Below are 27,718 nucleotides of genomic sequence, written 5' to 3'. Positions count from 1 at the left end.
GGAAGCCTGGCTTGGGCGGAGAATACACTGCTCGGGCCAGTCCCCAGGCCATCCACTGCCGCATGCTCTGGGTCTGTTTTCTTCTCTGACTGTGCTTTCTTCTCCAAGTCCTTAACACTCTGGGGGTGTGGCCACCAGAGGGGCCACCAGGAGTCCTCAGGGGCAGGCGAGGGGCAGGCCGGCAGTACAGTTTGAGGGAGACCTCTCTCTCACACACAGACACCCCAACACAATGCTCCCCTAGTGGCCTCAGCCCCACCGGACAACTCAGGGCTTCCCTGGCCCCCAGGCTCCTGTCCAGCCCCTGAACCTGGTCCTAATCTGCCCTCATGTCACATTCCAGGAGGAGGACACTGCCCTGAGACAGACAAGGCCCTCCAACCCCCGAGGGCATGGTGGGGAGGGGAGGCGGTGCCATTCACTTCACCCCCAGGCAGGTGTTTATAGTGTCTGGTTCTGCACGAGTGCATCTGGGTGTGGCGCGTTTGTGTGTGGAGTGAGAGTGTGTGTTTGGCCAGAGGTGGGGGCCGAGGCTGGGGGAGGCACTTCTGGGATTCAGGGCACGTTGACTTTGAAGGGGCTTCCAGGGACACTTTCGTCACCCCACTTGACAATGAGGATGTAGTCTCCTTTTTCCTTGACGGTGTAGGTGACGTTGTATACCCGGTTCCCCATGTGCTTCACATACACCTCCTCGCAGGGGGTCTTGGGCCCATGCACGCCCACCATCATCATGTTGGTGCCTGGAGAGGGAGGCAGAGGGACACGCTCACACAGGGCCACCCCTGCCCCCCGATGGCTTCTGGCTCCCACGTGTCCCATCCCTGCAGACAAGCCCACCCTGAGACAGTGCCCTCCTCTCCCCCTCCAGCCTGCCTGCTTTGCTGCAGTCCACGGTGAAGGAGTTCTTCTGGCCCACAAAGGCCTGGGACAGTCCGGGGCCCCGCGTCACCACCTTGCTGGCATCTGAGGAGAACTTGGGGATGGAACTGTAGCTGGAGCCCCGGCTTGAGGATGACTTGGTCACAGTCTCCACCAGAACCGTGGATGTTTCGTGAAGGCTGTGGCCTCCAGACAGCCGGGGACCTGAGGAGCAGATCCGGGTGGCCATGAGCCTGGTCAGATGGGCTTCCTGCCCTTCCCCTGCAGTGGGCCTTCAGTGGCACTGCCAGTCTGTGGGACTCACTGCCTACCTCCCTCCAAGGGCGCCCAGGCAGCACGGCCCATTCCCAGCCAGGCCCGCACTGCCAGCTCCAGTTCCTGCCTGGCTCTAGGGCTTGGGCTTTGAGGCTGCGTCCCTCATCCTTGCAGGCTCTGGGAGCTCAGCTAACTCACAGGGCAAGGGTCTTGCTTAGGAAGGAACACATGCCCAGCCCATCCTTCCAGCAGCCTCAAGAAGGGAAGCTTGCTAAGCATTTACTCTGAGGAATATTTATTCTTGGAAGCAAGGACCATGGGCGGCCAGGAGGGAAGGAAGTGGACCTAAAACTTGGGAGCCCCTGCGGGAAGAGCTGAATCGAGTTGGGGACCAGGATGAAGAGGAAGGACTGGATTTTTAAAATGGTCCTGCACGACTCCACAGGATGGGTGCTGTGGAAGGCCAGGCCCACCTCTATTCCCAGCAACTTGACCATGATGTTTGCGGACAGACTATGACCCAGATGGGAGTGGCCACCAGAACCATCGAAGCTGGGCTACAGGCTGGGCAGACCTCCCCCCACCTGGCACTCACCTGTGACTTTGGCCTTGAAGGGGCTGCCCACGATGTGCTGGGGGCCACCATACTTGATGGCAATGAGGTAGTTGCCAGGGGCCATGGGAGTGTAAGTGACCACGTGGCCCTCAGGACACTCCCGACAGTCCAGCTGCACCTTGGAGGGGCCATCGATGGTGACAGACAAGGCCCCTGAGCCGGCATTCAGGGTGTTCACGATGAACTCTGACGACATGCCTGGGGGCCAGAGGCAGCAAGGCTGTAGGCAGCAAGGGCTTGTGGCCCAGAGCGAAGCTGGGCCCCAGCCTTCCCTGAGCAGCCTCTGCCAGGACTTCGGGGCTCAGGAGCACTGCCACGGCCTCCAGAGCAAGGTAGTCCTGGACTAGTGGCTGAGCACCCCCAAAGGCACCCTGCTCCCCAGCTCTAGGCACTCACCAGTAGTGCCTCCCTCGAGCCCAGGACCATAGGCTGACACCAAGCCTGGGTCCCCAGCCTGGCTCTGCTCTCCAACGCGGATCTTGAAGGGACTTCCAGGAATGTGGGCACCATTGAACTTGACATCGATGGAATGGACACCATTCTCGTGGGGGATGAAGCGGATGGTATGCTTGTCTGTGGGTAGAGGGTTGGTGGATGAGCCTCCGTCCTCCCTCTCTCCTTCCCAGAAGGTCCTGGCCTGGCAGGGGGTGGGCAGGGGCAGGGCCAGCTCACCACTGTCCAGCTCGGAGACGTAGCACTCCTCCACGGCTCCAGAGGGCGTGTGCACCCTGGCATCGATCACACCCCGTGCACCATTCAGCTGCACTGCAAAGGACGCTGGCTGGTTCACCTTGAGCCCCGTCTCCTGCAAAGGCCACCGAGATGCTCAGACTCCTGGGAGGGCCAGGACTGCGGTGGTCTTGGTGGGACGCCACGCTGCTCTCACGGTAAGCCCAGCCCAGAGGCTCCCACTGCCCCTTCCCCACCCAGCCCAGTCCCTGCCTGCCAGCACACCGGGGCAGGGAGGAGCCAGGAGCTGGTCTGAGACCCTCTGTGTCCACTTGCTGTGAGGGCCAGCACCTTAGCTGTGCTGGGTACATGGTTATGAGAGATGTCGTGCCCTGTCCTGGCTGACACTGTGTAAAGCAGGCTGACGGTGGAGGGCCAGTGCCTGACCTTGCTGTGTGGGCCTCAGGCGTTCCATTGTGGGAAGCAGCATGTGGCCAGACTGGCCTGGGAGGGCTTCCCGGAGGAGACGGGCCAATGGAGAAGACCAGAGTGAGAGCTCTGGGGGAGGGGAAGGTGAGCCTGGCGAGGAGAACCTAGTCCTGGAGTTTGGGGAGGAGATGCATAAGGGCTTTCCAGGGCTTTCCCACCCTGAGGAGCAGCTGGAAGGCTAGGAGGAAGGGTCTGGGTCAAGGCCAGCTCCATCCCCCTTTCGTAGTAGGCTCCTTTCTAGTGTGTCCCCTGGGCACGAAGCCCCAGTTTGCACATGTCAGTGTGACTTGTCGAGAGCCTGCCTTGCACATGTTCCCTGTGAGAGAGTGAAAGGAAGGCACCACTCTCTGGAAATCAGCAACAGGAGAAAGCAAGGCAGGTCCCAGGGTCCACAGAGGCCAGCCCAGGCTCGGAAGGCCATGTGCGTGCACTTACAGATGAGCCCCTCAGGGGTGCTCTGCAAACCAGCTCACTCCTATTTTCTACTGATTTGATACTTCATTCTCATAATTCTGATATCTAGTGTTAGTTTAGAACTTTCAGAAGGAGGGAGAACAAGAAATGGCAGGTGGCAGTAAGGACAGGGAGACAAAACTGTAAAAGGTAGAAACAAGGCATGGAGTGCCTAAGTGCAGGGTCAGGCCCACAGGGACAGAGCTCACTGTCACCAAGGGCCCTGCCTTATGCGGTACAGACACTGGGGAGAGGGGACTTCTGACTGGCCCTTCCATGGTCACTGCTAAGTCCCTGGGCCCACAAGCCAGTGTTTTTGACTCCTGCCCATCTTTCAGGTGACAGAGGGACCCACCCCAGGCACACACCTGGAGGCTAGTGACCGTGAGACGGCGTGCATCATCCGAAAGGGAGGCCACAGGCACCACAAAGGGGCTGTCTGGGATGTGCTCATCGTTGAACTTGATGGAGACCTCGTAGTCACCTGGGGAAGGAGGCCAGTAAGCACAACCCTTGGGGTGGGGGTTGCCCGGGATGGAACCACCCCACCGGGCCTTGTCCCTGGAGAGGCTCCCTGGTCAGGGCTCAGCTCTGAAGACAGACACATGCCCTAGGGACTTTCTGCCTGGCCAGTGAGCAGGGGCCCAGTCCCCTCCCCCAGCTGGACACCTGCCTGGTTCCTGGACGACATAGGAGACACCGCAGGAGCCATCTTTTCGGTCCTCAAATGCAATCTCCGCCTTGCTGGGACCCTCCACAGCAATGGACAGGCCCCCAGCACCTGCTTCTCGGGTCCAGATGCTGAACTCGGCTGCAGACAGGCAAGCAAGCAGGGCTCTTCAGCACCATCGGCCTCACGCGGGCTTCCTGACCCATTTCCCCTCCCGGCCACCTGCCCCTCACCTGGCACTCCTGCCACTCCTCGCTCCAGCCCCGTGCCTCCGGCCCGCACCTTGTGAGCACCACCTTCGCCCAGCGGCCCCACGGTGAACTGAAAGGGGCTGCCCGGCACGTGCTGGCCACGGTACTTGACAGTGACTGTGTGAGGCCCCATCTCCTGGGGCACAAAGCGCACGCTGTACGCACTGTCCTCCCCCTCCACGATCTCTGCGGCTTCCATCTTGCCTGACGGGCTGGTCACTTGTGCGGTCATGTCCTGAGAGCTGGCCTCACCTGTAGGGTTGGGGGTGTCAGGGCGACACTGGCACTCTTGCTGGGCCCAGCCCTTCCCTCCATCCTGAGTAAAACCCCCTCCTCTGCTCAGACCAGGCCTGGCTGTCCGGGGCCTGGCCAACCGCACCCTCCCCTCCCGCCTCCCTGTGAGGACCCCGGCCCCGGCCGGCGCGGTCTCTGCTCACCCTCCTGCCGGGTGATGCTGCCGAAGGAGCCCAGGCGTTCCCGGCCCAGGAAGTCCCCGAAGACAGCGGGGAAGGGGTCCCCGCCAACCTGGGTGGACTCCTCCACCCGCACCTCACGCTTGGTCTCCCCGCCCCGAGTCTTGCTGATCTCTGTGCGCTCCGTGCGGGTGTACGTGTGGCTGCTGCGTGTGAAGGTGCGCGTCAGGCGCTCTTGGGCAGAAACCATCTGGAACCAGTTCCCTGTGTGACCGAGGAAGCGAGGGTGAGTGGAGGGAGGTGAGGAACGCGTGAGCAGGACAAAGACCCCAGGGACAGCCTCCCCCGCCCCACCCCAGCTCTTCTCCCGCACACCTGGGATCTTGAGGTTGAGGTCACAGGTGCTGCCGATGGTGGCGATGGAAGGCGCCTGTCTACGCCGGGTGATGCTTTCCTTCATGCGGCCCTCACCGGTAACCTTCACAGTGAAGGGGCTTCCTGTAGGGGCAGAGGGGGTGGGTCAGGCGCCCCAGCCTACCAGCCTCCCGGCCTCTCGCTTCAGCCCATAGCCTTACCAGGCACGTGCTTGTCAGCAAACTTGATGTTGATGATGTAGGTGCCGGGCTCAGTGGGGCAGTAGGTGACTTTGCATGTGCCATCCTCCATGTCCTCGCAGTTAATGTCCACCTTGCTAGGGCCTTCAATACTCAGCCCCAAACCCCCATAACCTGGGGGCAAGCAAGGGACATATCTCCCTTAGTCCTGTGCCACCCAAGCCACTCTGCTCTCTCCTCCCCAAACTGCAGGCTCCGCCAAGCATGGGCCTCTGATGTGTACAGTGACCACTAGCAAAAATGCCTCAGTGGGGGCTGGCAGGGAGCCAGGCACTGTCCCAGAGAGCCATGGGACAGGCTGTCTGGAAAATTCCCTAAGGTAAGTCTCTTGGATTCCAGTGAGCAAGGGAAAGTAAGCAGCTCATTTTCTTAGCCTCTCTGTGACAAGTTTAAAAGCGAAAGAACTGGCATGGGGACGTTCAGTTTCTCCCAAAGGGGCCAAGAATGTGAATCCCAACAGAGACAGGCCAGGGAGTTCAGGGAGGAGGGCGTGGCCAAGGGGTGCTGGGCAGGAGAGGAGATCAAGTGCCCACGGGATGCGCCAGTGCAATGGAGGCCTCTGGGGCAAGAAGTACCTGCATTACGAGTATCCACGATGAATTCTGCCACCTGGAAGGTGTGTCCCTCGGACAGGCCCTTTCCCCAGACCCGCACCTTGCTGGCGTCCCCGATCTCAGAGGGCCCCACCAAGATCTTGAAGGGACTGTTGGTGACGTGCTTGCCACTCTTGCGCACGCTCACCACGTGTTCCCCAACCTCCTTGGGGGTGAAGGAGATCCCTGTGGAGAGCGGGTGTCAGGCAGGCAGAGCATCCCTCCAGGGCCTCCCCACGCCCAGGCCCGAGGGGCCCCATGCTCACCGATGTGCCGGTTGGGCAGGCGCTTCAGCAGGCAGGGCTCCTCGTTGCCCGACGGGGCGCGGATGCTGGCCGTCAGCTGGCTCAGATCACTCTCGGTGATCTTCAGTGACACGTCGGTGGAGGTGCCCACGTTCAGCTGTGAGGTCCTCATGGAGTCATCGCCTGGAGGGGGAGTTAGGGCATCATGCCGTTATGACTTCAGGCAGGCCCTGCCTACAGGGCTCAGGAAACTTTCCAGGCAGACCCTGCTGGACTCAGCAGAGACTGGGGACCACCCCCAGGCACTCAGAGGCCCAAGGCCCAGAAAAGCACAGTGTGCACTCCCACTATAGCTACCAGAGACCACGATGGGCCCGCACCCCAATTCACTGTGCTGCCTCTGTCCCCGTGGGCTAAATTCCTACAGGAAGCTTAGTGTCTGAATCCTGAGTCACGTGGTGGTGTGGAAACAGAACACTAGCCTGGAACACACAGACCTTGGCTGGCTGGCTAATCAAGTTGCTTAACCTCTCTGGGACGGGTTTCCTCATCTACCAAAAGGACTATCAGTACCCTACCTTCTCAAGAGTTACTTCAAAGACTAAATGAGATAATGTTTTCTGAAGCATGGGGTGGGAGCGGGGGTTGAGTGCTTCCTAGCTGCTGTGGAGAATAGTGTTCCTTACATTTATCCAAAAATGACTTCCACCTCAAGGGGCCTCTGCCCTAATCTTCTGAGTGACTTAAACAGGATGGGCTTGTGCATACAGCACATGCCGGGGCTGTGGGGGTGTCTCGTAGGTTGCATGTGCCTGTGTGTCCACCTCACCTGTGATCTTGGCTGTGAAGGGGCTGCCTGGGATATGCTTATCATCAAAGCGCACGATGATGCTGTAGTCTCCAGGTGCCGTGGGCAGGTAGGACACGGTGCAGGTGCCATCCTTATTGTCCTTGCAGGTGATCTCTGCCTTGGACGGGCCCTCCACGGCCAGCGACAGACCCCCTGGAGGTGGAGGTGGAGCTGAGATCAGAGGTCCTGCCCTTGCCCCTGCACCTGGCTAGACCCCACCCCAGTCCCTGCCTGCAACACCCCTTACCTTCCCCAGCATCCTTGGTGACAATGGTGAAGGTAGCCGGCTTGTTGACCATGCCATGGCTCAGGCCTGGCCCGTAGGCACTGACATGGCGGCTGTTGATGGCATCCACGTAGAACTGCAGGGGGCTCCCTGGAGTAGACAGAGAAGGGAGCTGGGTCAGCCCAGGGACGGGGGTGCCTGAGCCCACCTTTGCCCCCAGCACCTTCTAGCAGCCTCCCTGCTTAGCCCTCCTTGCTGAGCTGCGAGGAGCGTCCTCGAAGGACATCTGCCTCCCACCAGGACATAAGCCTCCCCAGGTGTCTGTACACAGCAGGTGCTCAATAAATATTGAAAGAAGGCAGGCAGGCTGGAAGCCTGTTGGCTCCTCTCACTGCAGCCCAAGCCTGCTCGGCCCCCAACTCACCAGGGATGTGGTTGCCGTCGTACTTGATCCCCATCTGGTGCAGGCCTTTCTCAGTGGGCGCGTACCTCACCGTGATCGTGCCGTCCTTGTTGTCTGTGATGTTGGGCCTTGCCGTCTTCCCAGAGGGCATCCGCACCTCCCCTGCAGGGCAGACAGAGTCAGGGAAGCCCCAGTTTCTCCTACAACCTCCTGCTGTCCTAGGCCCTCTCCTGTGTGGTTCTGCTACCACCCCAGTTTTCCTCTCTAAGACAAGGGGCTAGGCCTGGAAGAGGATCTCTGAGCCCGCATGCCTGGGGCCCCAGGGAAGTACCTGTAAGCTCCCCTTTCTGTACGGCGAAGGGGATGACCAGGTTGAAGGGCCTCAGCATGGACTCCATTGGCTCCACAGGCACCACCGGCTCCTCCGTGGCCTGTGGCAGGCAAGAGAGGGAATAGTCATTAGCTGGGGAAAGCCTGGGAGCTTGGCCTGCACCGACACTGAAGTCAGAGTCAGGAAAGAACAAGATAGTTAATGGTGAAACCAGAGTGGCAGGAGAGTGCAGCAGCTGCAAGAAAAGGGTGCTGTGCCCAGCTGGGGTTCCATCTGCCCAGCCTGGCTCCCACCTGCTCCCCAAGAGGCCCCCAAACCATGCCCCAGCCCTGGCTGCAGAAGGTAGAAGGAAGAAATGAAGGAAGGGGAGGAGGAAGAGGAGGTCAAGGTCTGCCCAGTGGGAGGCGGCAGTACCCAGTGTGTGGGGCAGGTGCTGGGCCGGGGAGGGGCGTAGGGCTGGCGCAGCTGCGGCACTTCAGAGGGCTCCTCCACATGGGGCAGGGGGTCACACGCCTGGGGAGGCAAGGCACAGGGTGTGGCAGGCTCTCGGGACGGGAGCGACTCAGAGTAGACTCAGAGTAGCCCGGGGACCTGCAATCCTGGGTGGACATCTCAAGTGCCCAACCCTCTGCAGAGCTTCATCCTCCTGCAGGGCCGCCTCTGGGGAGACGGAGCCAGGCACAGTGGGCCTGAGGGTCAGAGAGGAACACACCAGTTCCTCGAGAGAGCCGTGGCCACTGGGCCGGAGGTAGGGCTGTGCTCTGCTCCCACTTGGGGAGGCGACAGGGAAGCAAAGGCTTGACTGTGGCCCCTGGCTCTGTCCAATAGGTTTGGGATTCCTTGGGGACAGCTTCTGGGATCCCTGCAGCTGTAAAGGGCGGGCCCACCTCCCCCAGCTGTCTAGTCCTGTTGTGGCCACGGAACTTACCAGCACGTGGAAGGGGCTGTTGGGGATGTGCTCCCCTCCAAAGCGGATGGTGATGACGTACTTGCCGGGCTCGGGTGCTGTGTAGTAAATGTCAAAGGTACCATCATGGTTCTCGACCACATCCACGTCGAGCTCCGCCCCATCCGGCGTGGACACCGTGCAGGTCACCTTCCCCTCGCCAGCCGCCTTGGCGTCCACAGTGATCACCGTCTCCTCCCCGATCTGGATGCGGGGGCCCAGGCAGGCACCTGCCATGCAGAAAAGCCTGGTCAGGCAGCTGCAGGGGCCGGGCCCAGCCGTCTCTGTTCCCAGCTGCCCCTGCCACCCTGGCCCACAGCAAGGGAAGGGGAAGGGCACTCACCCAGGCCGTGGCCTCCAATGGACACTGGAAAGAAAGAAGAGTGTGAGTCTGGGCCGTGCTCAGGATAGGCTGGGGGTGGCTAGGGGTGTACACAGCAAGGGAAGTGGGGTACCCACCTGTGACAAGGCACTTGCTGGCATCCCCTGTGGGCAGGGCATGGATGCGGAAGGGTGAGTAAGGGATCTCGTCACCGCCGTATTTGATGGTGATGGTATACCGGCCACTCATGTCCGGCAGGTAGGACACAGTGTACGTGCCGTCCCCATTGTCTCGAATATTGGCCTTCTTGGGCTTACCCTCGGGGTCCTGGGGGCGAAGCAGAGGTCAAGGCCTGCTGTGCCCAGAGCCTGAGCGGCGGGGGTGGGGGGCTGCATAGGGACTCACCAGGATCTGGACAGTGAGCAGCCCCTCGCCGGCGTCCCGTGCGTCAATGGTGAACTCCACGGGCAGGCTGGCAGGGATGCCGGAGGCGTTGAGGCCGGGGCCGCTGGCCCGCACCTTGCTGGCATCGTGAGCTGGAAGCACCTTGATCTTGAAAGGGCTTAGGGGGCAGAAGGGGTAGACAGTTGGCTGGGGGTCAGGGATAGGGGGCTCCAAGTCATTTTGGGCCTGGAGTCCTCCCCAGACAGGGGCAGGAGGAGTGACTCTGTGGGGCAGGGAGGGGGGACCTGGAAGTTATATCACATCCTGAGTCTCGGGGGAGGGTCACTCCTCCTCCTGGGAGCCCCCGACACAGCCTGAGCACTTCTCCATTCCCCAGGCAGGTGCTGTGGTTTGTTTAAAGCGGGGAGGGGGGTGGGTCCAGGAGGGTGCCCTTGCCCATGCCTCCTGCACTTTTCCTAAGGTGGTAATTTTAGTGTAAAAGCCCCTGGGGTAGTGTGGCCTCCAGGGCAGACAGCCCTGGGGAAGGGCAGGAGGGGACAGCCAGGGATCAAGCTCAGACAGGGGGACTCTCCCCTGGGCCCGGCAGTGGCCCTGCAGGTGTGGCCCCAGTAGGAGCACCCAGAGCTCAGCCACAGCACAGGAGCCCAAGGCGGGTCCTCACCTGCGTGGCACCTCCTGGTCGGCATACTTGACAGCCACTGTGTAGGGCCCATCAGTGGCGGGGGTATAGTGGACAGTGTGGGTGCCATCCCCCTTGTCCCGCACCTCCACAGGCTCGGCCAGACCTAGGCAGGGGGAGCACGGTCAGCAGGGCCTCCTGATACACACCCACCCCCCTCCCTCCCTACCCCAGACATTCTGTACCTGTGGGGCCCAGCACGGCCACCTGCAGGGGGGCCCGGCCAGCTTGACTGCAGTCCACCGTGAAGGTCTGGGGTACCCGGGCCCTGACACCGGCTCCCAGACCTGGCCCGGAGCACTTCACCTTCCCAGGGTCTACCACATCCTTCACTGGCACCCGGAACGGGCTCCCTGCAAGGAGGACGTCAGTTTACCCACCTGCCCGGGAGGGTCTCCCTGATGTTGAGACACCATGGAGGAGGAGGCCTTCCCTGCCTTGGAAATGCCCACGGGGCGGGCAGACTAACTTGTGAAAATGCATAGGAACTTGCTAAGAAAACGTTAACAAGAATAAATGACGCTGGGTAAACCTCATTCATTTGGGCCTGCAGGAAGGCCTCCCTAATTAATAAAGTGTTAAAAATGGAATATTTGTAAAAAATAAAATGTACTTCTGACATTGTGGCTGATATAATAAAAAATATGTGAAAATAGATAAGAGTAAAAAATTTCCAGTCACGGCAGGCCGAAGTCATGCCATATTTGAAGACATGACACGTCCAAGCAGCACAGCCCGCAGGAGGGCGGCGGAGTTCTTTGCAGACAGCGTGAGCAGGAGGGCACAGGCTGTCCTCACTGAGCTCTGGGGGGGTCCGGACTGTGTCTGAGTGACGGACCCACAGTGAGCAGCGGGCCTGCACGACGAAGGTCTGACGCTCCAGGCCGGCGTCAGGCTTCTGGGGATGAGCTGGGGGGGCTGTCACACCAGTGGCACCTGCTGCCTGCCTCCTCCATATCCTCCCTGCTCCTGGGCTCCTGCCCCAACCTGTTCTAGAGGGTCCCCTCTGTGAATCTTCACATCCGACTTCCAGTGTCCCTCTGGGAGCATGCGTCCTGCAGCCCTCCTTTACCCTCCCCGATGCCCCCAAGCCCCCTCCACACACCTGGGATGGGCCGCCCCCCGAAGGTGATGTTGACATCATAGTCTCCAGGGGTGAAGGGGATATATTCCACGGTGCAGCTGCCATCCTTGTTGTCCTTGCAGGACATCTTGGCTTCTGAGGGGCCCTCAATGGCTAGGCCCAGGCCCCCTGTGCCGGCTCCCCTGCAAGATGACACCCCTGTCAGTTCTGCTAGGACCAGTGAGTGGGGATGGAGGGACAGCTGAATAGGAAGGAAAAGGAGGGCAGGCCACTGGGGCCAGCTGAGGAGGGACCATGGCAGGGTGTGTTCCCGCACTGCCCTGAGAGAGGATGCAGGGCTGAGGCACAGACAGAAGGACAAACAAGGAGGGTAAGTTGGCCGGCAGCAGGGTGGCCACAGCTTCCGGTCAAGGTTAGGAAAGGGGAGGATACCTGGTCTCCACGGTGAAGCGGTTGGCCTTGTTGACCAAGCCACTCTCCAGGCCAGGCCCAAAGGCCCGCACGCGGCTGGGGTCACAGCCCTCAGTCACGCCCACTCGGAAGGGGCTCTTGGGCACAGCAACGTCGTCATACAGCACCTCCACCAAGTGCACGCCTGCAAGCCAGCCACAAGGAGTCAGTCAGAGGTGTGTGGTGCCCACCTCCCCTGCCCGCCCCGAGATGCCCTCATCAGAGCCCGGCCGTGCCCCTCACCCTCTTCATAGGCTGTGTACTGCACTCGGTAGGTGCCATCCCCGTTGTCTGTCACGTAGGTGTCCGTCTTGGCGCCCGAGGGGTTGAGCACGCGAGCCGTCACGTGGTTCCCACCCGTGGCTGTTAGGGATCTCGCGTCCACAGTGAACTCGGTGGTCACCTCCCGCAGGACACCTGGATCCCGAGAGGGCCGTGCTCAGTATGGGCTGCGGGCAGCCTCCACACAGGCGCTCCCCTTCCTCCCTCCCCTGCCGGATGCCCAGGCTGCTCCTCCAGGCAGAGCCTGGGCCCTTCTCTGCCCCGCTGCCAGCTCCAGGTGGTCTCCCACGGCCTCACCTCGTGCCCTGGAGGGTGGGGTGGGTCCTGTGTCCTCTGCCCCTCCCCATGCCCAGCCCAGGGCCTGGCCCCCAGCAGATGGCCCATTCACACATGCTGTCTCCTGACTCTTCTCACCCTCTACCCCAAAGCTTTCCCTCTGCACCCTCCAGAGCAGGGCTCTTAGCTTTTTTGGATCAGGGATCCCTTGAGCTGCTGAGAGAAAGGCTCTCCCCATAAAAATGCCCAGGGACAGATGCAATTTTGCCACAAGAGTGGAGCCAATCTCTGAGCCAGCTCTTCCCCTCAACTCCTTCTCTGGGGTGTCTGGGCCCGTAAGGACTCTGGGGCTGCCCGGAGGGCCTGCCCTTCACCCTAGGTTGCTCCCCCAGCCCTCGGCTCTGCTTCCCTCCCTCCTGCTGACCACCCACAACTTGACCCCTCCTGGCTCCTCCTGTCCACTCACCATGCGGCTCCACACCGGGCCCTGAGACCTTGACACCGCTGGTATCGATGGCGGGCTGCACGTGGACACGGGTGGGGAATTTGGGCACGGGGTGCCCGCCGTACTTGATGGTAATGGTGTAGGTGCCGGGGAAGGCGGGGCTGTAGGTGATGTGGTAGGTGCCGTCGGCGTTGTTGTGGATCAGCACCTCGGCCTTGACGCCGGCATCCGACAGGATTTCGATGGTCAGCTCAGCCTCGCCGGCCTCCGAGCAGTCCACAGTGAAGGTGGCTGCCTCGCCAACCTTGCCTCGCTCCAGGCCCGGCCCGCTGGCCCGCACCTTGCTCGGATCAAACACGGGCCGGATGGTGGCCTTGAAGGGCGAGCCAGGGATGTGGGTTTCGGCAAACAGGATGTTGATGGTGTACTCGCCCGGCTCCGTGGGCAGGTAGCTGACAGCGCATGAGCCGTCCCCGTTGTCCTGGCACTCGATCTTGGCCTCGCAGGGGCCCTCCACAGTCAGCCCCAGGCCACCTGTGCCAGCCCCCTTGGTGTCGATGGAGAAGGGCGCAGGGGTGCCTACCAGTCCACCCTTGAGACCAGGGCCGTAAGCACAGACCTGGGGAGAGGAGCAGGCGTGTGGGCTCCCTGCACCCAGCCTCTCCCAAGCCCGGGGTTTATGGCTGCCCACCCAGCTAAGCACCTTCACCTGCAGCTGCTACTGCGGACTGAGTACTTATAACAATTCCAGCTGAGGCCATGGGGGAGGCAGAGAGATTAGGTAATTTGTCCCAGTTGGTGGGCCCGGGATTCAAGCCCAGGTCTGATTCTAGGGCCAGGCTCTTAACACTAAGCTGTCTCCAAGGCAGGTCCTATGGTGGGGCCAGCCTTGGCCTTGGGTCCTCGACTGTGTCCACTCCTGTGTCCACCTAAGTCCCTCTGGCCTCTGCCCCTAAGACTCATCCGTTTGCCCCACAAGCCCCCAACTCCCAGCTCCCACAGCCCCTCTCTCCTCACCTTGGAGGGGTCAGGGGGCAGGACGCCCTCCACGGCAAAGGGGCTGCCAGGTATCGGGTGACCATCATAGGTGATGTCCACCTTGTAGGGCCCCTCCTCAGGGGGCATGTAGCGCACAGCCTGGGTGTCAGCTCCACCCCCGGGCTCCAGCTTGCAGGGGATGGGTCGTCGAGAGGGTGAGGTCATCCGCACATCCAGCTGGCCCTGACCACCAGCCCCTCTCGTGTTCACAGAGAATGCTTGTTCCTGCCCCACGGCCACCTCTGTGTGGAAGGCAAGTGACAGCATGAGCAGAGACTCCAGCCCACCCCCCCACAACACCCCGCACTCCCAGGGTGGCTTTTGCCCCACTTACTGCTGTTGAGGCCTTGAACTTTAACTTTGCTGAGGTCCAGTGGGGGTGCCACATTCACCACAAAGGGGCTTTTGGGGACAGGGTCCCCACCATAGGTCACTGTCACTGCCATGTTGCCCTATTGGGTACAACAATAGGCCAGAACTGGGTGTAAGACACAGCCTGGCAACAGCGGCGTGGCCGACGTGGACTCTGAGGCTCAGGAATCCACAGCGAGAGGACAGAGGCAGGGACGGGGCCAAGGACCCAGAATTGGTCCTTTGGGATTGGAGCAGGGCGGGAAGGCGGCAGAGCACACCTGCTGGACGGCGGTGTACTTGACAGTGTAGGAGTAGTCATGGTTGTCTATGATTTCAAAGTCCCGCACGGCCTCGCCCTTGGCTGCCCCTGCAAACTGCACGTCCAGCTTGGCCTTGCCGGCTCCCTTGGTCAGCACCGTGAAGTGCGTGGGCTTTCCAACTTCCACACCTGGGGAGCCCACCCAGAGACAGTGGTGAGGGCCCGCCAGCCACCGAGCCCCACCTCACACCAGCCCCAGCCCCTGCCCGGACACTCACCTGTGCGGTTCAGCCCAGGGCCCTCAGCCTTGACCTTGCTGGCGTCGTGGGACGGGTCCACCTTGATGTGGAAGGGGCTGGCAGGGATCTCCTGGACGGGGAAAGGCTTGGTCAGGGCTCTCCAGAGGGACAACCCTGTTGTGGGCTAAGTGCTGGGTCAGGATGCCCCCCAGGGACCCGGTGTGGACAAAGGAAGCCTCCCAGGGAGCCCCCTTTGTTTCCTCTGAGGCACCCTGGCCCCCACAGGAGGTGGCCCAGTGGTGTCTGTGGAAGTGGACTTCCAGGTGCCTGCTTAGACCTGGGAGGTGCAGGTCGCCGTGACTACCAAAAGCCGAGGGGCTGGGGTACCTGGTTGGCAAACAGCACCATGATGGTGTAGCGGCCGGCCCCTGGGGGAGTGTACTTGACTGTGAAGGTGTCGTTGTCATTCTTGATGATGTCGAAGTCGATGTCAGCCTCTGCGGGGCCCACCACGCCGGGAGCGCACTTGATGCCAATGCTCACATCGCCTGAGGGGAGGCAGGCACCTGGCCTTGAGTGGGGGCTCAACAACCCCCACCTGGGGCCCAACAACCCCCACCTGGGGCCCCGCCCAACCCCCGACCCCGCCCCTCCGGTGGCCGCGCACCTTGCCCTGCCTCGCTGCAGTCCACTGTGAAGTAGGTGGGCTCGTTGGCCTTGAGGCCGGTCTTCTCCACGCCGGGGCCATACACCTTCACCCTCTCGGGGTGACTGCCCTCGCCCACGTTCACCTGTGGGTGGGTCGATGCTCGGCACGGGCCTTCCCTCAAGGCTCCTCCCGCCCCCCAGCACCACCCGCGGCAGCCTCAGCTGGACCAGCCTTAGCCTCTTCCTGGGGGCCTTGAGGTGGGGAGGGTGGCGGTGGCATGGGAGCAGGGACAGCCAACGTCTTCCGCGTGGGGACCCGCCCTCCCTCTGGGACCCCGGCAGTGGGCACAGGCAAACTTGGAGGACGTACCCGGAAGGGGCTCTTGGGCACGTTGACGCCTCCCCAGGAGATGATGATGGTGTGCTTGATGGGCTTGGTGGGCACGTAGGAGCAGCGGAAGGTGCCGTCTCCATTGGGGATCACCTTGATGTCGATGGGGCAGCCGTCCGCGTCCTGTGGGCATCGCCCAAGTAAAGTTCCCAGCTGTGGCCTCCTCAGAGCGCCCTCTGCTGGCTCCAGGCCAACTCGGCGCCTCCCCCCTCCCTTCACCAACACACCCGCCCCGCCCCCGCCACTGACGTCAGGCCACATGCTCTGGTGGCCAGAGCCCACCCTGGGAGCCACCTGTGTGGCCTGCTCTCCCAGCCTAGGTTTCCTCATCTCTGAAAGGCCTTGGTCAGGGAGAGGCTGGGCTAAATCAATGTTCCTAAAATTGAACAAGCCTTTTAAAGAAATATCGTCCTCTTGGACCCTCAAGAACATGTTCATTAACCTCTAGCCTGAGAAACTGACTTGGGAACCAGTCTTATTCAATGAAACCCTCTTTCAATTGCAAATTATCAGTATAAAAAGGAATTCTGGGTAAAGTATGTTTTTAAGACTATCATCAGTAGGAAAATATAAATTTTTTTTTTTTTTTTTTTTTTTTTTGAGACAGAGTCTCACTTTGTTGCCCAGGCTAGAGTGAGTGCCGTGGCATCTGCCTAGCTCACAGCAACCTCAAACTCCTGAGCTCAAGGGATCCTCCTGTCTCAGCCTCCCGAGTAGTTGGGACTACAGGCATGCACCACCATGCCCGGCTAATTTTTTCTATATATATATTTTTAGCTGTCCATATAATTTCTTTCTATTTTCAGTAGAGATGGGGTCTCGCTCTTGCTCAGGCTGGTCTCGAACTCCTGAGCTCAAACGATTCGCCCACCTCGGCCTCCCAGAGTGCTAGGATTACAGGCGTGAGCCACCGCGCCCGGCCGGAAAATATAAAATTTTAAATTTCCATAGCACATATGGGGCCATGGGAATCGGTCCTGCCCGACCTTCTGTGCTGCTACAACTTCCTTCCTGGAGGCTCCAACAGCCTCCGGGCTGGCCCCACCCTCCTGGAGTCCCTGCCTTGGGTGGCAAGGGCAGCAGAGAAAGGGCAATGCCCCACCTGGGCATAGAGCTTCAGGTCTCCCTTGCCAGCCGCTCGGGCATCAATGGTGAACTCGGCGGGCTTGTCCACGATGCAGCCAGTGGGCTCCAGGCCGGGCCCAAAGGCCTTCACCTGTGTGGGGGCAAGAGTGGCGGGCTGGGTTGGGGACTGGAGGAGGCCAGTGCACCCCATCCCTGGGCCGGCGTGCAGGAGCTGGGACCCTACCCTGTCTGGGAAGCAGTTGGGTGGGGCTGGCTGGATGTGGGCAATGAAGGGCGAGTCACGGATGTCCTCATCGTCGCAGATGACGTGCACGGCGTACTCCCCGGGCTCTGTGGGCCAGTACCGCACATCGCAGGAGCCATCCCCCTTGTCATCACACTCGATCTTGGCCTGCGAGGGCCCCTCGATGGAGAAGCCTGGGCAAGGCGGGGAGGGTTAAGGGGCACAAGAGGCAGCTTGGACACTCAGGCAGGTCCCCATCCCCCTCGCACCCCCCACAGCCATCCCTCTTTGCCACTGCCCTGCTCAGGCAACGCTCCCCAGCATGCCCACTCCCATCTCCAGTCACTCCCTGTCCTTCTGCCACACCCCTCCCCCACAGCATTCCCACCTTTGGCCACCCAGACACTTACCCAGTGTCCCCACCTCCGTGCCAATGGCCTCCACCACGAAATCAGCTGATTTGCCCACCTGGCCAGTCTCCAAACCGGGACCCCAGGCCCGTACCTTCTGCACTCCTGCCTCTGGGCTCACCTGCACCTCAAAGGGACTGGGGCAGAGAGGGACCTGGTGTCCAAGCTGGGAAGTGTCCCTGCAGAGGCACCCCCTCCCCTCGTCCCTGCAGTTCCCAGGCAGCCCCCTCCCTTCCTCTCTCCCTGTGATGGCCCAGACAGGAGGGTGTCAGGGGGGCGCATGGTGCTTACCTGCGAGGGATGGCATAGCCGCCCCACGTGATGGTCACCACGTACTTCCCAGGCACCACCGGGTAGTACTCGCACTCGAACACACCGTCCCCGGCCTCCCGCACCTTCACCGGCTCCTCTGTGCCCTCTGGGGAGATGGGGGGGATCAGCATTCTGCAAGTCCCATCTCCTCAAGCCCCTCAAGGAGCCCGGACCCAGGCCCAGCTCAGGGCAGTGCTACTAGTGGGCGCTGCTGAAACTCAGGACGGGGGTGTGTCTTCCCTGTGCATAGCAGCCCAGTGTACCACTTACAGCTGAGAGGATCATTCCCAGCTTGCAGACTGAGAAACTGAGGCACAGAGGAGACAGTGTACCTGAGATCCACAGTGCTTATGCTCAGAACCACCAGCCACATTTCCTCCCTGCTCCCCCTGCCCCCTGCCCCCTACCCTGGGCTCTGCTACTCACTTGGCCCCTTGACTGTGACCTTGAGCTCCCCGCTGCCAGCACCCTTGGTGAACACCTTGAAGTCAGCCACCTCTTTCACACGCACACCCTTGGGCTGCAGGCCTCGCCCAGAGGCACGGCAGGCATTGGGGTTACAGGCTGGGGGAAGAGGAGAGGAGAGGTTGGGGGTACTGAGGGGGCCTGGACAGAGCAGCAGCCCCTCACCACTTGCCCCCAGCATCGCTGCTCCGTCTTCTACCCCCTCACAGGTACAAGGCCATGGCCTGCAGCCCTGTTCTGGGACCCTTGTGCTCCCAACACAGCTGGGGCTACCGGGAACCATGCTGGGTGGAGAGCTGGTTACAGAAACCCTTCTCGCTGGGGTCTCAGAGCCAGTGCCACTGGGGGAATGCATGGCAGAGGCCAGGCTGGGAGGGGGCTCAGAGAGATAGGGAAGGACCGTTTATCCACCCCCAAGGTCATCCACCTAGAACAGTCTGGGCCCTCTCAGGTCCACCAAAGCAACCATAGGATCTAAGTCATGCCACAAAACAGTCAGCAGTGCCATGGAACAAGAGCTATACCATATAACATGAAGGTTGCCATTGAACAGGCAATGCACAGAAATCAGCCTGTCACGGAACATGGCCAGTGACAATGAGCCCTGACCTTGCCATGGAACACAGGCAAAAGAATGAGAATGCCAGCCTGCCATGGAACCCATAAAATGGCATGGAACCCACAGGGTGCCACAAAACAGGCAATGACACATAATCTAGGACAACCATGAACACAGGAGATGGCACTACCCAGGGCGTGCCACAGAACACAGACAATGGCATGGAACATGGGGCCTGCCACAGAATGCCACGGAATGGGGGCGATTCCACATGGCCTGGGCCATGCCACCCAGCACAGGGCGGGCCAGTCAGCTATGGCCATGCCTGGCCCCACCTCCGCTGGAGAGTACTAACGTGGCGCCGCTCTCCCGGCCTCGTGGATGACGGCGCTGAGTGCAGGGAGAGAACAAGTGGGGAGTTCACCTGGGGCGCAGAGTCGGGGGCTCACTGTATATGCCCCCACCCAGGTAGCCCTGTCACTTCCCCTCAACCCTTCCAAGGTGGCACCTGCTCTGGTACCCTTCACTGTGGTCTCCAGCCACCGTGGGGGTGGGGTGGGGGCGACAAGGAGGAGCTCTCTCCAGACCCCCCGCCCCCACTGTTCCTCCCACCCACCACAGCCGCAGCCCCCGTGGATTTAGTGCTTCATTTCCCACCAATCCTCAGACCCAGAATTTGGGGGCGGTTCTCTCTGCATCCCGGCTTTGGTGAGGGCGACTGTGGGGATCCGTGTAGGGTCTTTACCTTCCGACACGTGGACGGGGAAGGGACTACGGGTGATGGGGGAACCAGCAAAGGCCACGTGCACCGTGTGTGGCCCCTCCATCACAGGCCTGTATGTGCAGCGGAACGTGCTGTCGCCCTTGTCCTCCAGGGCCACCTCCACTGTGTCCCGCCGGCCCTGTGGATCCACGATCACCACGGCAACATCACCAGTACCAGCCCCTGCCACAGACAAAGGCCATCAGTGCCACTCTGGACACACACAGCTGCTTAGGGCTCCCTCATCCTAAGACCACCCACCCTTGGGCTGGGACCTCTGCCCCCGCTGTCACCCATACCTGCCCACTGTGAGAGGCTGCCCACCTGACACCCCATGGGCCTGGGGCCTGTCCTTACCCGCGGTGTAGATGTCAAAGTAGGTGGGTTTGTTGGCCACATTGCCCACGGGTTCCAGGCCAGGGCCACGGGCTGACACCTTGTTGGCATCTCCCAGGGCCATGCCCACATTCACCTCAAAGGGACTGCGTTCGATGTTCTGGCCGGCAAAGAGCACGGTCACCTAGGATTAGAGGTCAAAGGTTAGCTTCTGGGGCGAGCAGTTCTGAGAGGGTGGAGGAGCACAGCAGAGTGGAGGAGGTGAGAGGTTGGGGCAGCAGGCAGGGGTGAGGTGTGGGCTGAGAGAGGGGTCCACTGAGCCAGAGCCAAGGCTGTGCACAGCAGGAGCGCAGGAGCTCACAGGGACGTACCTTGTGTAACCCAGCGACCTTGGGCACGTAGGAGACGGCATAGGTGCGGTCCTTGTCATTGTTGGGAACCACCTTGGCCTGGTTGGGAGGGGAAAGATTGGAAGCCATGGTGGCTGCAGCTCCTCCTGAACCCACAGTCCCCCACGGGGACACTTTTCCCAGACTCTGCAGCATGGGGCAGCTCTGGCAGCCACGTCCAAGCCATTCCTGTTGCTGGCCCCGTGCTCTCTGGTTCCAATCCCAAGCGAATCCCTTTGTCCCCAGAGGACTCCCCATACCTCCTCAGTGTGGCCCTCGGGATCCTCGATGTAGACCAGCACCTCACCCACGCCGGCGTCCACCGTCTGCACGGTGAAGTGGGCAGGCTGCAGCACGGTGTTGCCCTGGGGCTCGATGCCTGGGGGGCGGGAGCAGAGCCCAGGTTACTCGGGGAGATCCCACACGTGCCAGCCACCCAGGTGGGACCAGCAGGGGACACATATACCTGGCCCATAGGCGATGGCTTTCTTGGGATTCAGCTGCTTGGAGCGGACAGGGGCACCAGGTTTGAGCTTGGCCTTGGGGAACTGGGACAGGTAGGTCATGACAGAATGCTCGTCCACGTTAGGGTCCACAATCTCCTCGGGAGCAATTACCTGCCGTGGAAAGGAACGGTGTTACTTGGTGCTCCCGTCCCCCAGCAGGCCCGCTCTCACCCGCGTGCTGCCAGGGGTCCTTGCGGCCCCTCCCTCTGCCCCTGCCCCTGCTGCCCCATCTCAGCATGTACCTGGGGTACCCCGAGCCAGTCGTCGGCCTGCTGCATGGCCTCCCGGGCATTCTCCACAGGCTGGTTGGGATCCCAGGCCTCCCAGTCAGGGCAGAGGCCTGGAGAGATGGTAGAAGGAGAGGTCGGTGAGGGGGGAGCACCCAGCCAGAATGCAGAGCATTTGTTCATGCAACACCCTGGGAGGCTCTGGCTTCACCCTGCTTCCCACCCAGAGCTAGGCCCCTGACCAGCCAGGTTCCCAATGCCCCCATCAGCTGGGATGCCCATCACCATTTAGAGGCACAGCAGCCCTCCCTGCCACCAACAATGAGGCCTTTCTGCCCCAGCTGACGCAGCCTGGCACCGGCCCTACCAGCAGCCTCCTGCCTGCCCAGGCCCTAGCACAGACCCTGGACACCAGCCCCCGAGAGGACCCCGCTTCCAGACCTGTCTGGCCTCATTAGACACCTCGGGTGGGTGGAGGAGGTCAGAGTCCCTGTCCCACATTCTCCTTGGACCCATCCCCTAGAAGGTCTCCTCAGCTGCCCTGCAGTCCTAGATCTCTAAGCACTTCCCACACCAGCCTCAGAGCACAAGACTCGCTCTCCCTCCCTAACTGCCCACTTGGGGAAACTGAGGCATGGAAGGGAGAGGATGAGTTCTCCTCCAAGGCCATCAGCAGCCCATCCCTCCTCACGGGAAGAATGCAGAGGCAGCCCCAGATCACTCCTGTGAAGGGGTGCGGGGTGATGGGGTGCTTGGCCTAGGCCAGAGCTGGAGAAGGGGGACCATGTGCACTTGCGGGGAGGGGGCCGGCTCACAGGCTGGAATCCATGACTGGCTGGAACAGCTGAGCTCACTGCTGGCAGCCACACCAGCTGTGGGCAAGGGCTCAGCAGCTGGGAATGCTTCCCAGGCGGCCCTACCCCCGCCTCCCACCCCCTGCTCCGCGGCTGACCCCAGGGTGGAGGAGGATTCTCCCAAGGGGCTGTGGCTCCCCGAGCAGGGCTGACCAACCCAGCCTGGAATACCTGTCTTCTCAGGAGAAGAGGGTCGGAAAGGAAGCTGTCCCTGGGGCAGGGGTCTAGTCTGAAATGCTTCAGTTTTCTCAAGGGCCCTGGGCTGTCCCACCTGACCAGGGCAGGGCCCACATCGAGGGGGCAGGCCCGGGTCACCTGCCACGGAGCAGTTCCACACTGGCCTCAGCCCACACCATCCTAGGCCTCAACTCCTCAGATCTGTCCCAGGGTCCCACAGAGAAGAGCCTTCTCTGGGTCTGACTCCTGGCCTTCTTGCTACAGCCCGCCACAGCTCCCTTCTCTCAGCCCCGCGGGAATAGCGGGAATAGCGCCATGTGGCGAGGCAGAAAGTTCATGGGGCAGGGAGTCAAGGTGCTGGGCTCCAGGGGCAGTAGCCCCACAGATAAGCTGTGTGCTCCCGGATAAGTTGCTGGCCCTCTCTGGACCTTGGTGTCCTAGTCTGTAAAAGGAAAGGTTTTAAATCTTCTCCTGCCCCTGCAGAATGTGGCACACCCTCGGGCAGGGCTGACCCCAGCAGCAGTTCTTGGTTGGAGGAGAGGCAAAGCCTGCAGGTGACAACCACGAGCCTCGGCACCCCCAGCCCATCCCCACTGTCCTTGCGGGCTAAGGGCTCCACGATGTGTCCACTGGCCCACTCACCGGGGGCACAGTTGTCCACCAGGGCGCCCAGAGCTTTGCCGTCCTGCCAGTCACGGTTGAAGTTGGTGATGGGCAGCTGGGGCACCTTGTTCTGGATCCAGCCAAGCAGACGCTGCTTGGGTGTCTGTTTGCGGGCATCCTCGTCGTCCTCATCCTCCCACATGGGCATGGAGATGGAGTAGTGCAGGATCAGCGTCCAGATCAGGCCCAGGATCAGCTTCAGGTTCCCATCTACAATGGCTTTGCTGTCTGCAGAGGGAACAGCTGGCTCAGGGGCCCCACCCTCTGCTGCCCAGACCCCTTTGCCCCAGGAGGCCCTCCCTCACCTGCCCCGCTCCTGAGGCACCTGCTGGACCCCAGGGCACAGGCCTCCTCCTCCTGGAACCCACCCCTTCTCTGCCTACCACATTCTCTCCCTCCTCTCCCAGAGGCCAAGTCCTTTATTGGTCCCTGCCTTTCTGGAGGCTGCTTCTTTCTGTGTTCTTGTGGCAGGTACTGTCACCTCTGCCATGGCACTTGAGTCTGCCTCTACCCATGCGGTTATCCTGTATTTGTCTGGCCCTCCTGGGCTGTAAGCCTCTCGGGGGCAGATGCTATTTTGTTTCGTGATCAGTTTTATTGAGGTATATTTGACATACTACGTACTGCACATATCAGAGAGTACAGTCTGAGAAGCTTTGACAATGTGGATCTATCCACAAAGCCATCACCACAAATAATAGAATTATTCCTCACTCTCCAGAGTGTCCTTTCTAAGCCCTCCCTCCTGCCTGTTCCTGTCCCCCTTCCCAGGCAACAACTGAGCTGCTCTCTGCCACGATGGATTAGTTTGTATTTTCTAGAGTCTTATGTAAATGGAATCATACAATATACTTTTTTTGGTCTGGCTTCTTTCACTCTAGATACTGGGTTTTATCTTTCTACCTTGAGGGACTTGAACTCAGTAGGGTTTCAATAAACATTGGTTGAATGAATGAATATTTTTAAAACTGAAGGAGAGGCCGGGCGCGGTGGCTCACGCCTGTAATCCTAGCACTCTGGGAGGCCGAGGCGGGTGGATCGCTGGAGGTCAGGAGTTCGAGACCAGCCTGAGCAAGAGCAAGACCCCGTCTCTACTAAAAATAGAAAGAAATTATATGGACAACTAAAAATATATATAGAAAAAATGAGCCGGGCATGGTGGTGCATGCCTGTAGTCCCAGCTACTCGGGAGGCTGAGGCAGGAGGATCGCTTAAGCCCAGGAGTTTGAGGTTGCTGTGAGCTAGGCTGACGCCACAGCACTCTAGCCTGGGCAACAGAGCGAGACTCTGTCTCAAAAAAAAAAAAAAAAAAAAACTGAAGGACAGAAGGACCAACTGGGTCCCACCCACATTCTATCCCGAATGCCATAAAAGGCTTTTGGGATCAAGGGGTTCTGGGGGGAGAGTGGGGAGGTCCAGCACACGCTCCATTAAGGCTTAAAGTCATGTTGTCAAATGCTGGGGGCTGATGGGCTCTCACGGGAGCCAGGGGATAGGGCAGCCATCTGGACGCGAGTCTCAGGAGCTCACACACTCTACCCATCACCTCCTCTGAGGAACACTTTGGACCAAAACTGGTTCCTTGGGATTTTGGGGGTCTAGTTTCCCTTTAACAGTCAGAGGGAAATATCCAGGAGCCCAGGGTGACCCAGTGTGTTGACAGATCTTTGGGATCCAGTTTCTTTGTAAAAGGCAACGTAGGCCTGAAATCCATCAGCTTCCCTGAACACTGCTTTCAGGAGGTTGGGAGGGGGTGGAAGAGTCTTGTTTACTGAGGTTGCCAAGAGATAGGAGAGGGTGGGGCCGGAGGCTCCCCCTTACACAGCTTTTCCTACCCTTACTTCCCCAGATCTTGGGAAGGGTGCTAGGAGAGCAAGGGCTGGGGAACCCCAGGCATCCTCCTCTCTCCCCCCTGCCCAGGGAGGGGAACGTCAGCCTCCTGGTCCCTCTGGCTGGGGCTCTGGCCCCCTGGGCCCCCCCCACCCTGTCACTGATTCATCCTTCCTTCCCCAGCAGCTCCCAGCCCGCCCCTTTCCCCTGGCTCCACTGCAGCACAATGGTTTGGCAGCTTTCGGATTCCATGACACACTCACTCCCTGCCTCCCCACGCTTTCTCTCAAACACACAGGCCCACAACACTTTCACATAGCCTGGAAGCGCCTCGGGCCTCTCACAGCCCGGACAGCCTCAGTGCTCACACACACTCAGAAGTGCTTCTTGCAAACTGGAGCCAGACCTCTGGGAGGGAGGCCTTAAGGCTGCGGGGGGTGCGGGGGTGGTCATTCATGTTTGCTGGAGAGAGAGGTTTCTCCCCAGCAGCTGGCCCTGGGCCAGCCAGCCAGTGGTCCAGGCTTGGGGCAGGAGGGGGGCAGTGGGGCCCAGGTCCCATGCTGGGAGCAATGACCTCCTCTCCCTCCTCCCCCTTGGAGGCCAGCAGAGGAGGTTGGGCTCACCTCTTGGCCTGCCTGGGGATACCCCCAAAGGGGTGGGAGGAGCCAGACAGCTAGTCCCTGAGGCCACCCCAGCCTCAAGTGGAGGGGGAGGAGGAGAGAGGCTGGGCCTAGGGAGGTGCCGGGACAGCTGCTGTCCCCTCCAGCCCCTCCCTCCATGTTGGCTCCAGGAGAAGGAATAGCAACTGGGGAACAGCTGCGGGACAGAGCTGCCTCATAGGCCCCTTTGTTCAGAGGGGCTGAGGGGGCGGTGGGGGCCAGGACAGGGGCGGTGAGGGTAAGCAGGGCACACAGCTCCTTTGGCCGCGCTGAGGACCCCTCCTTCAGGTGGACTTCTCAGCTCCCAGCTCCCACCCCAGACCCCAACTTCCCTCTGGAAGGAGAAGTGAGGAGTCTTTTGCCCCCCCCCCCCCCCCCGCCAGGTGTCCAGATGCCTAGTCCCATCCTGGGACAATGCCCAGGGAGCAGCCCCCTGGACAGCCCCTTCCCATCACTAACAGGGGTGCGGGGAGCCCTCAGCCTGGGGCCTAGCAGCCGAATTGCTGACAGCTTATCTCATCAGCGCGAGAGAGCCACTTGGCGGGAGTGGGGACCGGCTCCCCTTCCTCTCAGCGGGAACCAGGGCGCTTCCCTCCGCCCCCAACCAGCTCTGGCTCCTTCCTCTCCACTCTGAGCCGGCCCCTTCAGCAGAGCCAAGGGGGCCAGAGCCAGACTCCACTGTGGGGGAGGGGAGAGGTGTGCTCAGGAAGGATGAGGCCTGGAGAGGGGCTGACAGCCAGAGGGAACGGGAAAAGGAGGCCTCCCCGACCCCACCTGGGACAGCCAGCCCTGCCTTCCAAATCCCAGGTGCGGGGGATGCCGGCTTGCTCCAGGCTGACTCAACTGACCCCCCCACCTCCACCCCCTCACAGTGGCCCTCCGCCTCACTACACACCAGGGCGCCCTCCCCCACCCCCTGCCCTCGGGCTTGTCCTTCTGGAAAGCTCAGAGGCATCTGCTGTGTCACGGAGGCAGGGCTATTTCCAGGCCAGGGCAGGCGGGTGGAGTGGGGGGGCAGTGTCAGGGCAGGAGGGGTAAGGCCTAGGGAGGGGACTGGACAGGGCAAAAGGCCCCGGACTGACCTCAGCTGCTAATTCAGGAGGCCTAGAGATGGCCCTGAGGGACAGTGGGGGCGGACAGACATCCCATTATCTGGAGAGGTCTCTGGGACAGCCTGTGTGGGGGCCCACCTGGCCCCATGTGAAACTCCCCTCCTGAGGTCCTGGGGTGCAGGGGCCAAAGGACCCCTTCCTGTAAATCCCAGCAGGGCTCTTAAGAGAGAGGACTACAAGGCTGTGAGGAGAAGGGCAGCCTCCGGCCACTCCAAGCCCACCCTTGATTCCCGGCTCCCAACCCCAGAGTGCCTCCCCACCCCCACCCAGCACTACACACCTTCCAAATCTGGTTACACTCAATGACTTCCTCCCCTGCACGGGCCTTCCCCCCCTCTCCTTGCGCCCGGACCGTTAGCTGCAGCCAATCCCAGGCTTTGGGGGTGGGCTGGGGCAGGGCCTGGACGTGGGGAGCCCCCTCCCCGCAGGCTGGAGCCCAGGAGGACAGGCAGGGGTTAAGACTCCCTGCGCTCGCTCAGTGCCTTTTTAGGTTTCTGAGGCTGGGCCCTGCCTGCCCCGGCCCGGGCCTGAGCCCAGCTGCTGAGCACATGCCTGCAGAGGGCCTCGCGAGCTGCGGCCACCAGCTCCCTCGGCCTCAGAGCCCGTGGATCGGGGTGGCTGGGACCTGTGCTCAGCCCGCCCCTGGCCTGTGGAGAGGCTGGGGAGCTGGGGGCCATCTGCTTTGCTGAGGGGAGAGGCCCCCAGGAATCACTCACTGACACTGGCCCGGTCCCCTCACGCATGGGCTGGGGGCTTGCCCGAAGGAAGCGGGTGGGTGAGCGTGCGCGGGGAGGCTGTAGCGGGAGGGCTCGGACACCGTCAGGTCTGGTCCCCAGGGGGTGCTCGCTGTCCCGAGAGGGGTGTACAGGCAGCGCCCGTGTGGCCCGCGTCGGGGGTGCTGTGGGCCACTTTCGGCCCTAGCTCCCAGCTAGCGCGCCCGCCCCGCACCTGTGTCCCCTGCCCCAGGGGACACCCCTCCCGCGCCGCGCCCGTGCCCTGGCCACCCGCACTGACCGATGGACACGAGCTTGATGTGCTCGCGCTCCAGGAACTCGAGGGCCACGGACACGTTCTCCAGCTTCATCTGGCGGAAGTTGGGGCGCGGATGGAACTTGCGGTACATGCGCTTCTGGCTGAGCACTTCCAGCAGCGCGATGAGGCGCAGCCCGTCGCTGAGGTCGCGCTGCAGGTCGGTCAGGCGCTTGCCCACGCACTTGAGGTGCTCGTTGCACCAGCGCGTGAACGTGTTCTGCTGGATCTTCTTCCACGGCGCGTCCTCCGCCAGGTCCTTCTCCGTGGACGGCATCTCGTCCGCCTCGTCCGCCAGGCCGAAGCCGGCGGGGTCCGAGTAGCCGCTGTTGTTCATCAT

General features: G+C 61.3%; 1 protein-coding gene across 5 annotated transcripts; it reads right to left on the bottom strand.

Moving 5' to 3' along the window:
- Positions 1-27,718, bottom strand: FLNC (filamin C). Of its 5 annotated transcripts, XM_069462230.1 has the most exons (48): positions 27,364-27,718; positions 22,728-22,976; positions 21,070-21,167; positions 20,788-20,938; positions 20,582-20,700; positions 20,304-20,381; positions 19,954-20,116; positions 19,579-19,779; positions 18,236-18,373; positions 17,789-17,915; positions 17,498-17,634; positions 17,088-17,281; positions 16,881-16,994; positions 15,758-15,901; positions 15,407-15,530; positions 15,127-15,287; positions 14,779-14,869; positions 14,520-14,689; positions 14,222-14,339; positions 13,867-14,129; positions 12,871-13,468; positions 12,090-12,263; positions 11,829-11,991; positions 11,418-11,578; positions 10,498-10,665; positions 10,295-10,418; positions 9,634-9,790; positions 9,366-9,555; positions 9,250-9,273; positions 8,889-9,136; positions 8,375-8,473; positions 7,961-8,060; positions 7,651-7,791; positions 7,248-7,376; positions 6,980-7,153; positions 6,172-6,333; positions 5,888-6,091; positions 5,274-5,426; positions 5,074-5,196; positions 4,723-4,962; positions 4,268-4,537; positions 4,038-4,175; positions 3,733-3,848; positions 2,426-2,558; positions 2,150-2,326; positions 1,733-1,951; positions 877-1,086; positions 1-743 (listed from the first exon to the last, which is right to left on the bottom strand). In XM_069462230.1, the coding sequence occupies exons 1-48, from the start codon at positions 27,716-27,718 to the stop codon at positions 556-558; spliced, it is 8,178 nt and encodes a 2,725-aa protein (XP_069318331.1). In that variant the 3' UTR covers positions 1-555. The 5 variants fall into 5 exon arrangements, with proteins under 5 accessions (XP_069318331.1, XP_069318332.1, XP_069318335.1 ...); XM_069462231.1 differs by lacking the exon at positions 8,375-8,473; XM_069462234.1 differs by lacking the exons at positions 4,723-4,962; positions 8,375-8,473; positions 9,250-9,273 and adding an exon at positions 8,514-8,521 and having other exon boundaries at positions 4,268-4,532; positions 5,072-5,196; positions 8,858-9,136; positions 27,364-27,681.

The sequence above is a fragment of the Eulemur rufifrons genome, chromosome 29 (genome assembly GCF_041146395.1).
Source record: "Eulemur rufifrons isolate Redbay chromosome 29, OSU_ERuf_1, whole genome shotgun sequence".
NCBI classification, from domain to species: Eukaryota; Metazoa; Chordata; class Mammalia; order Primates; family Lemuridae; genus Eulemur; species Eulemur rufifrons.
Note: the sequence above shows the minus strand (reverse complement) of the source record. Positions and strands in the feature narration are given on the sequence as shown.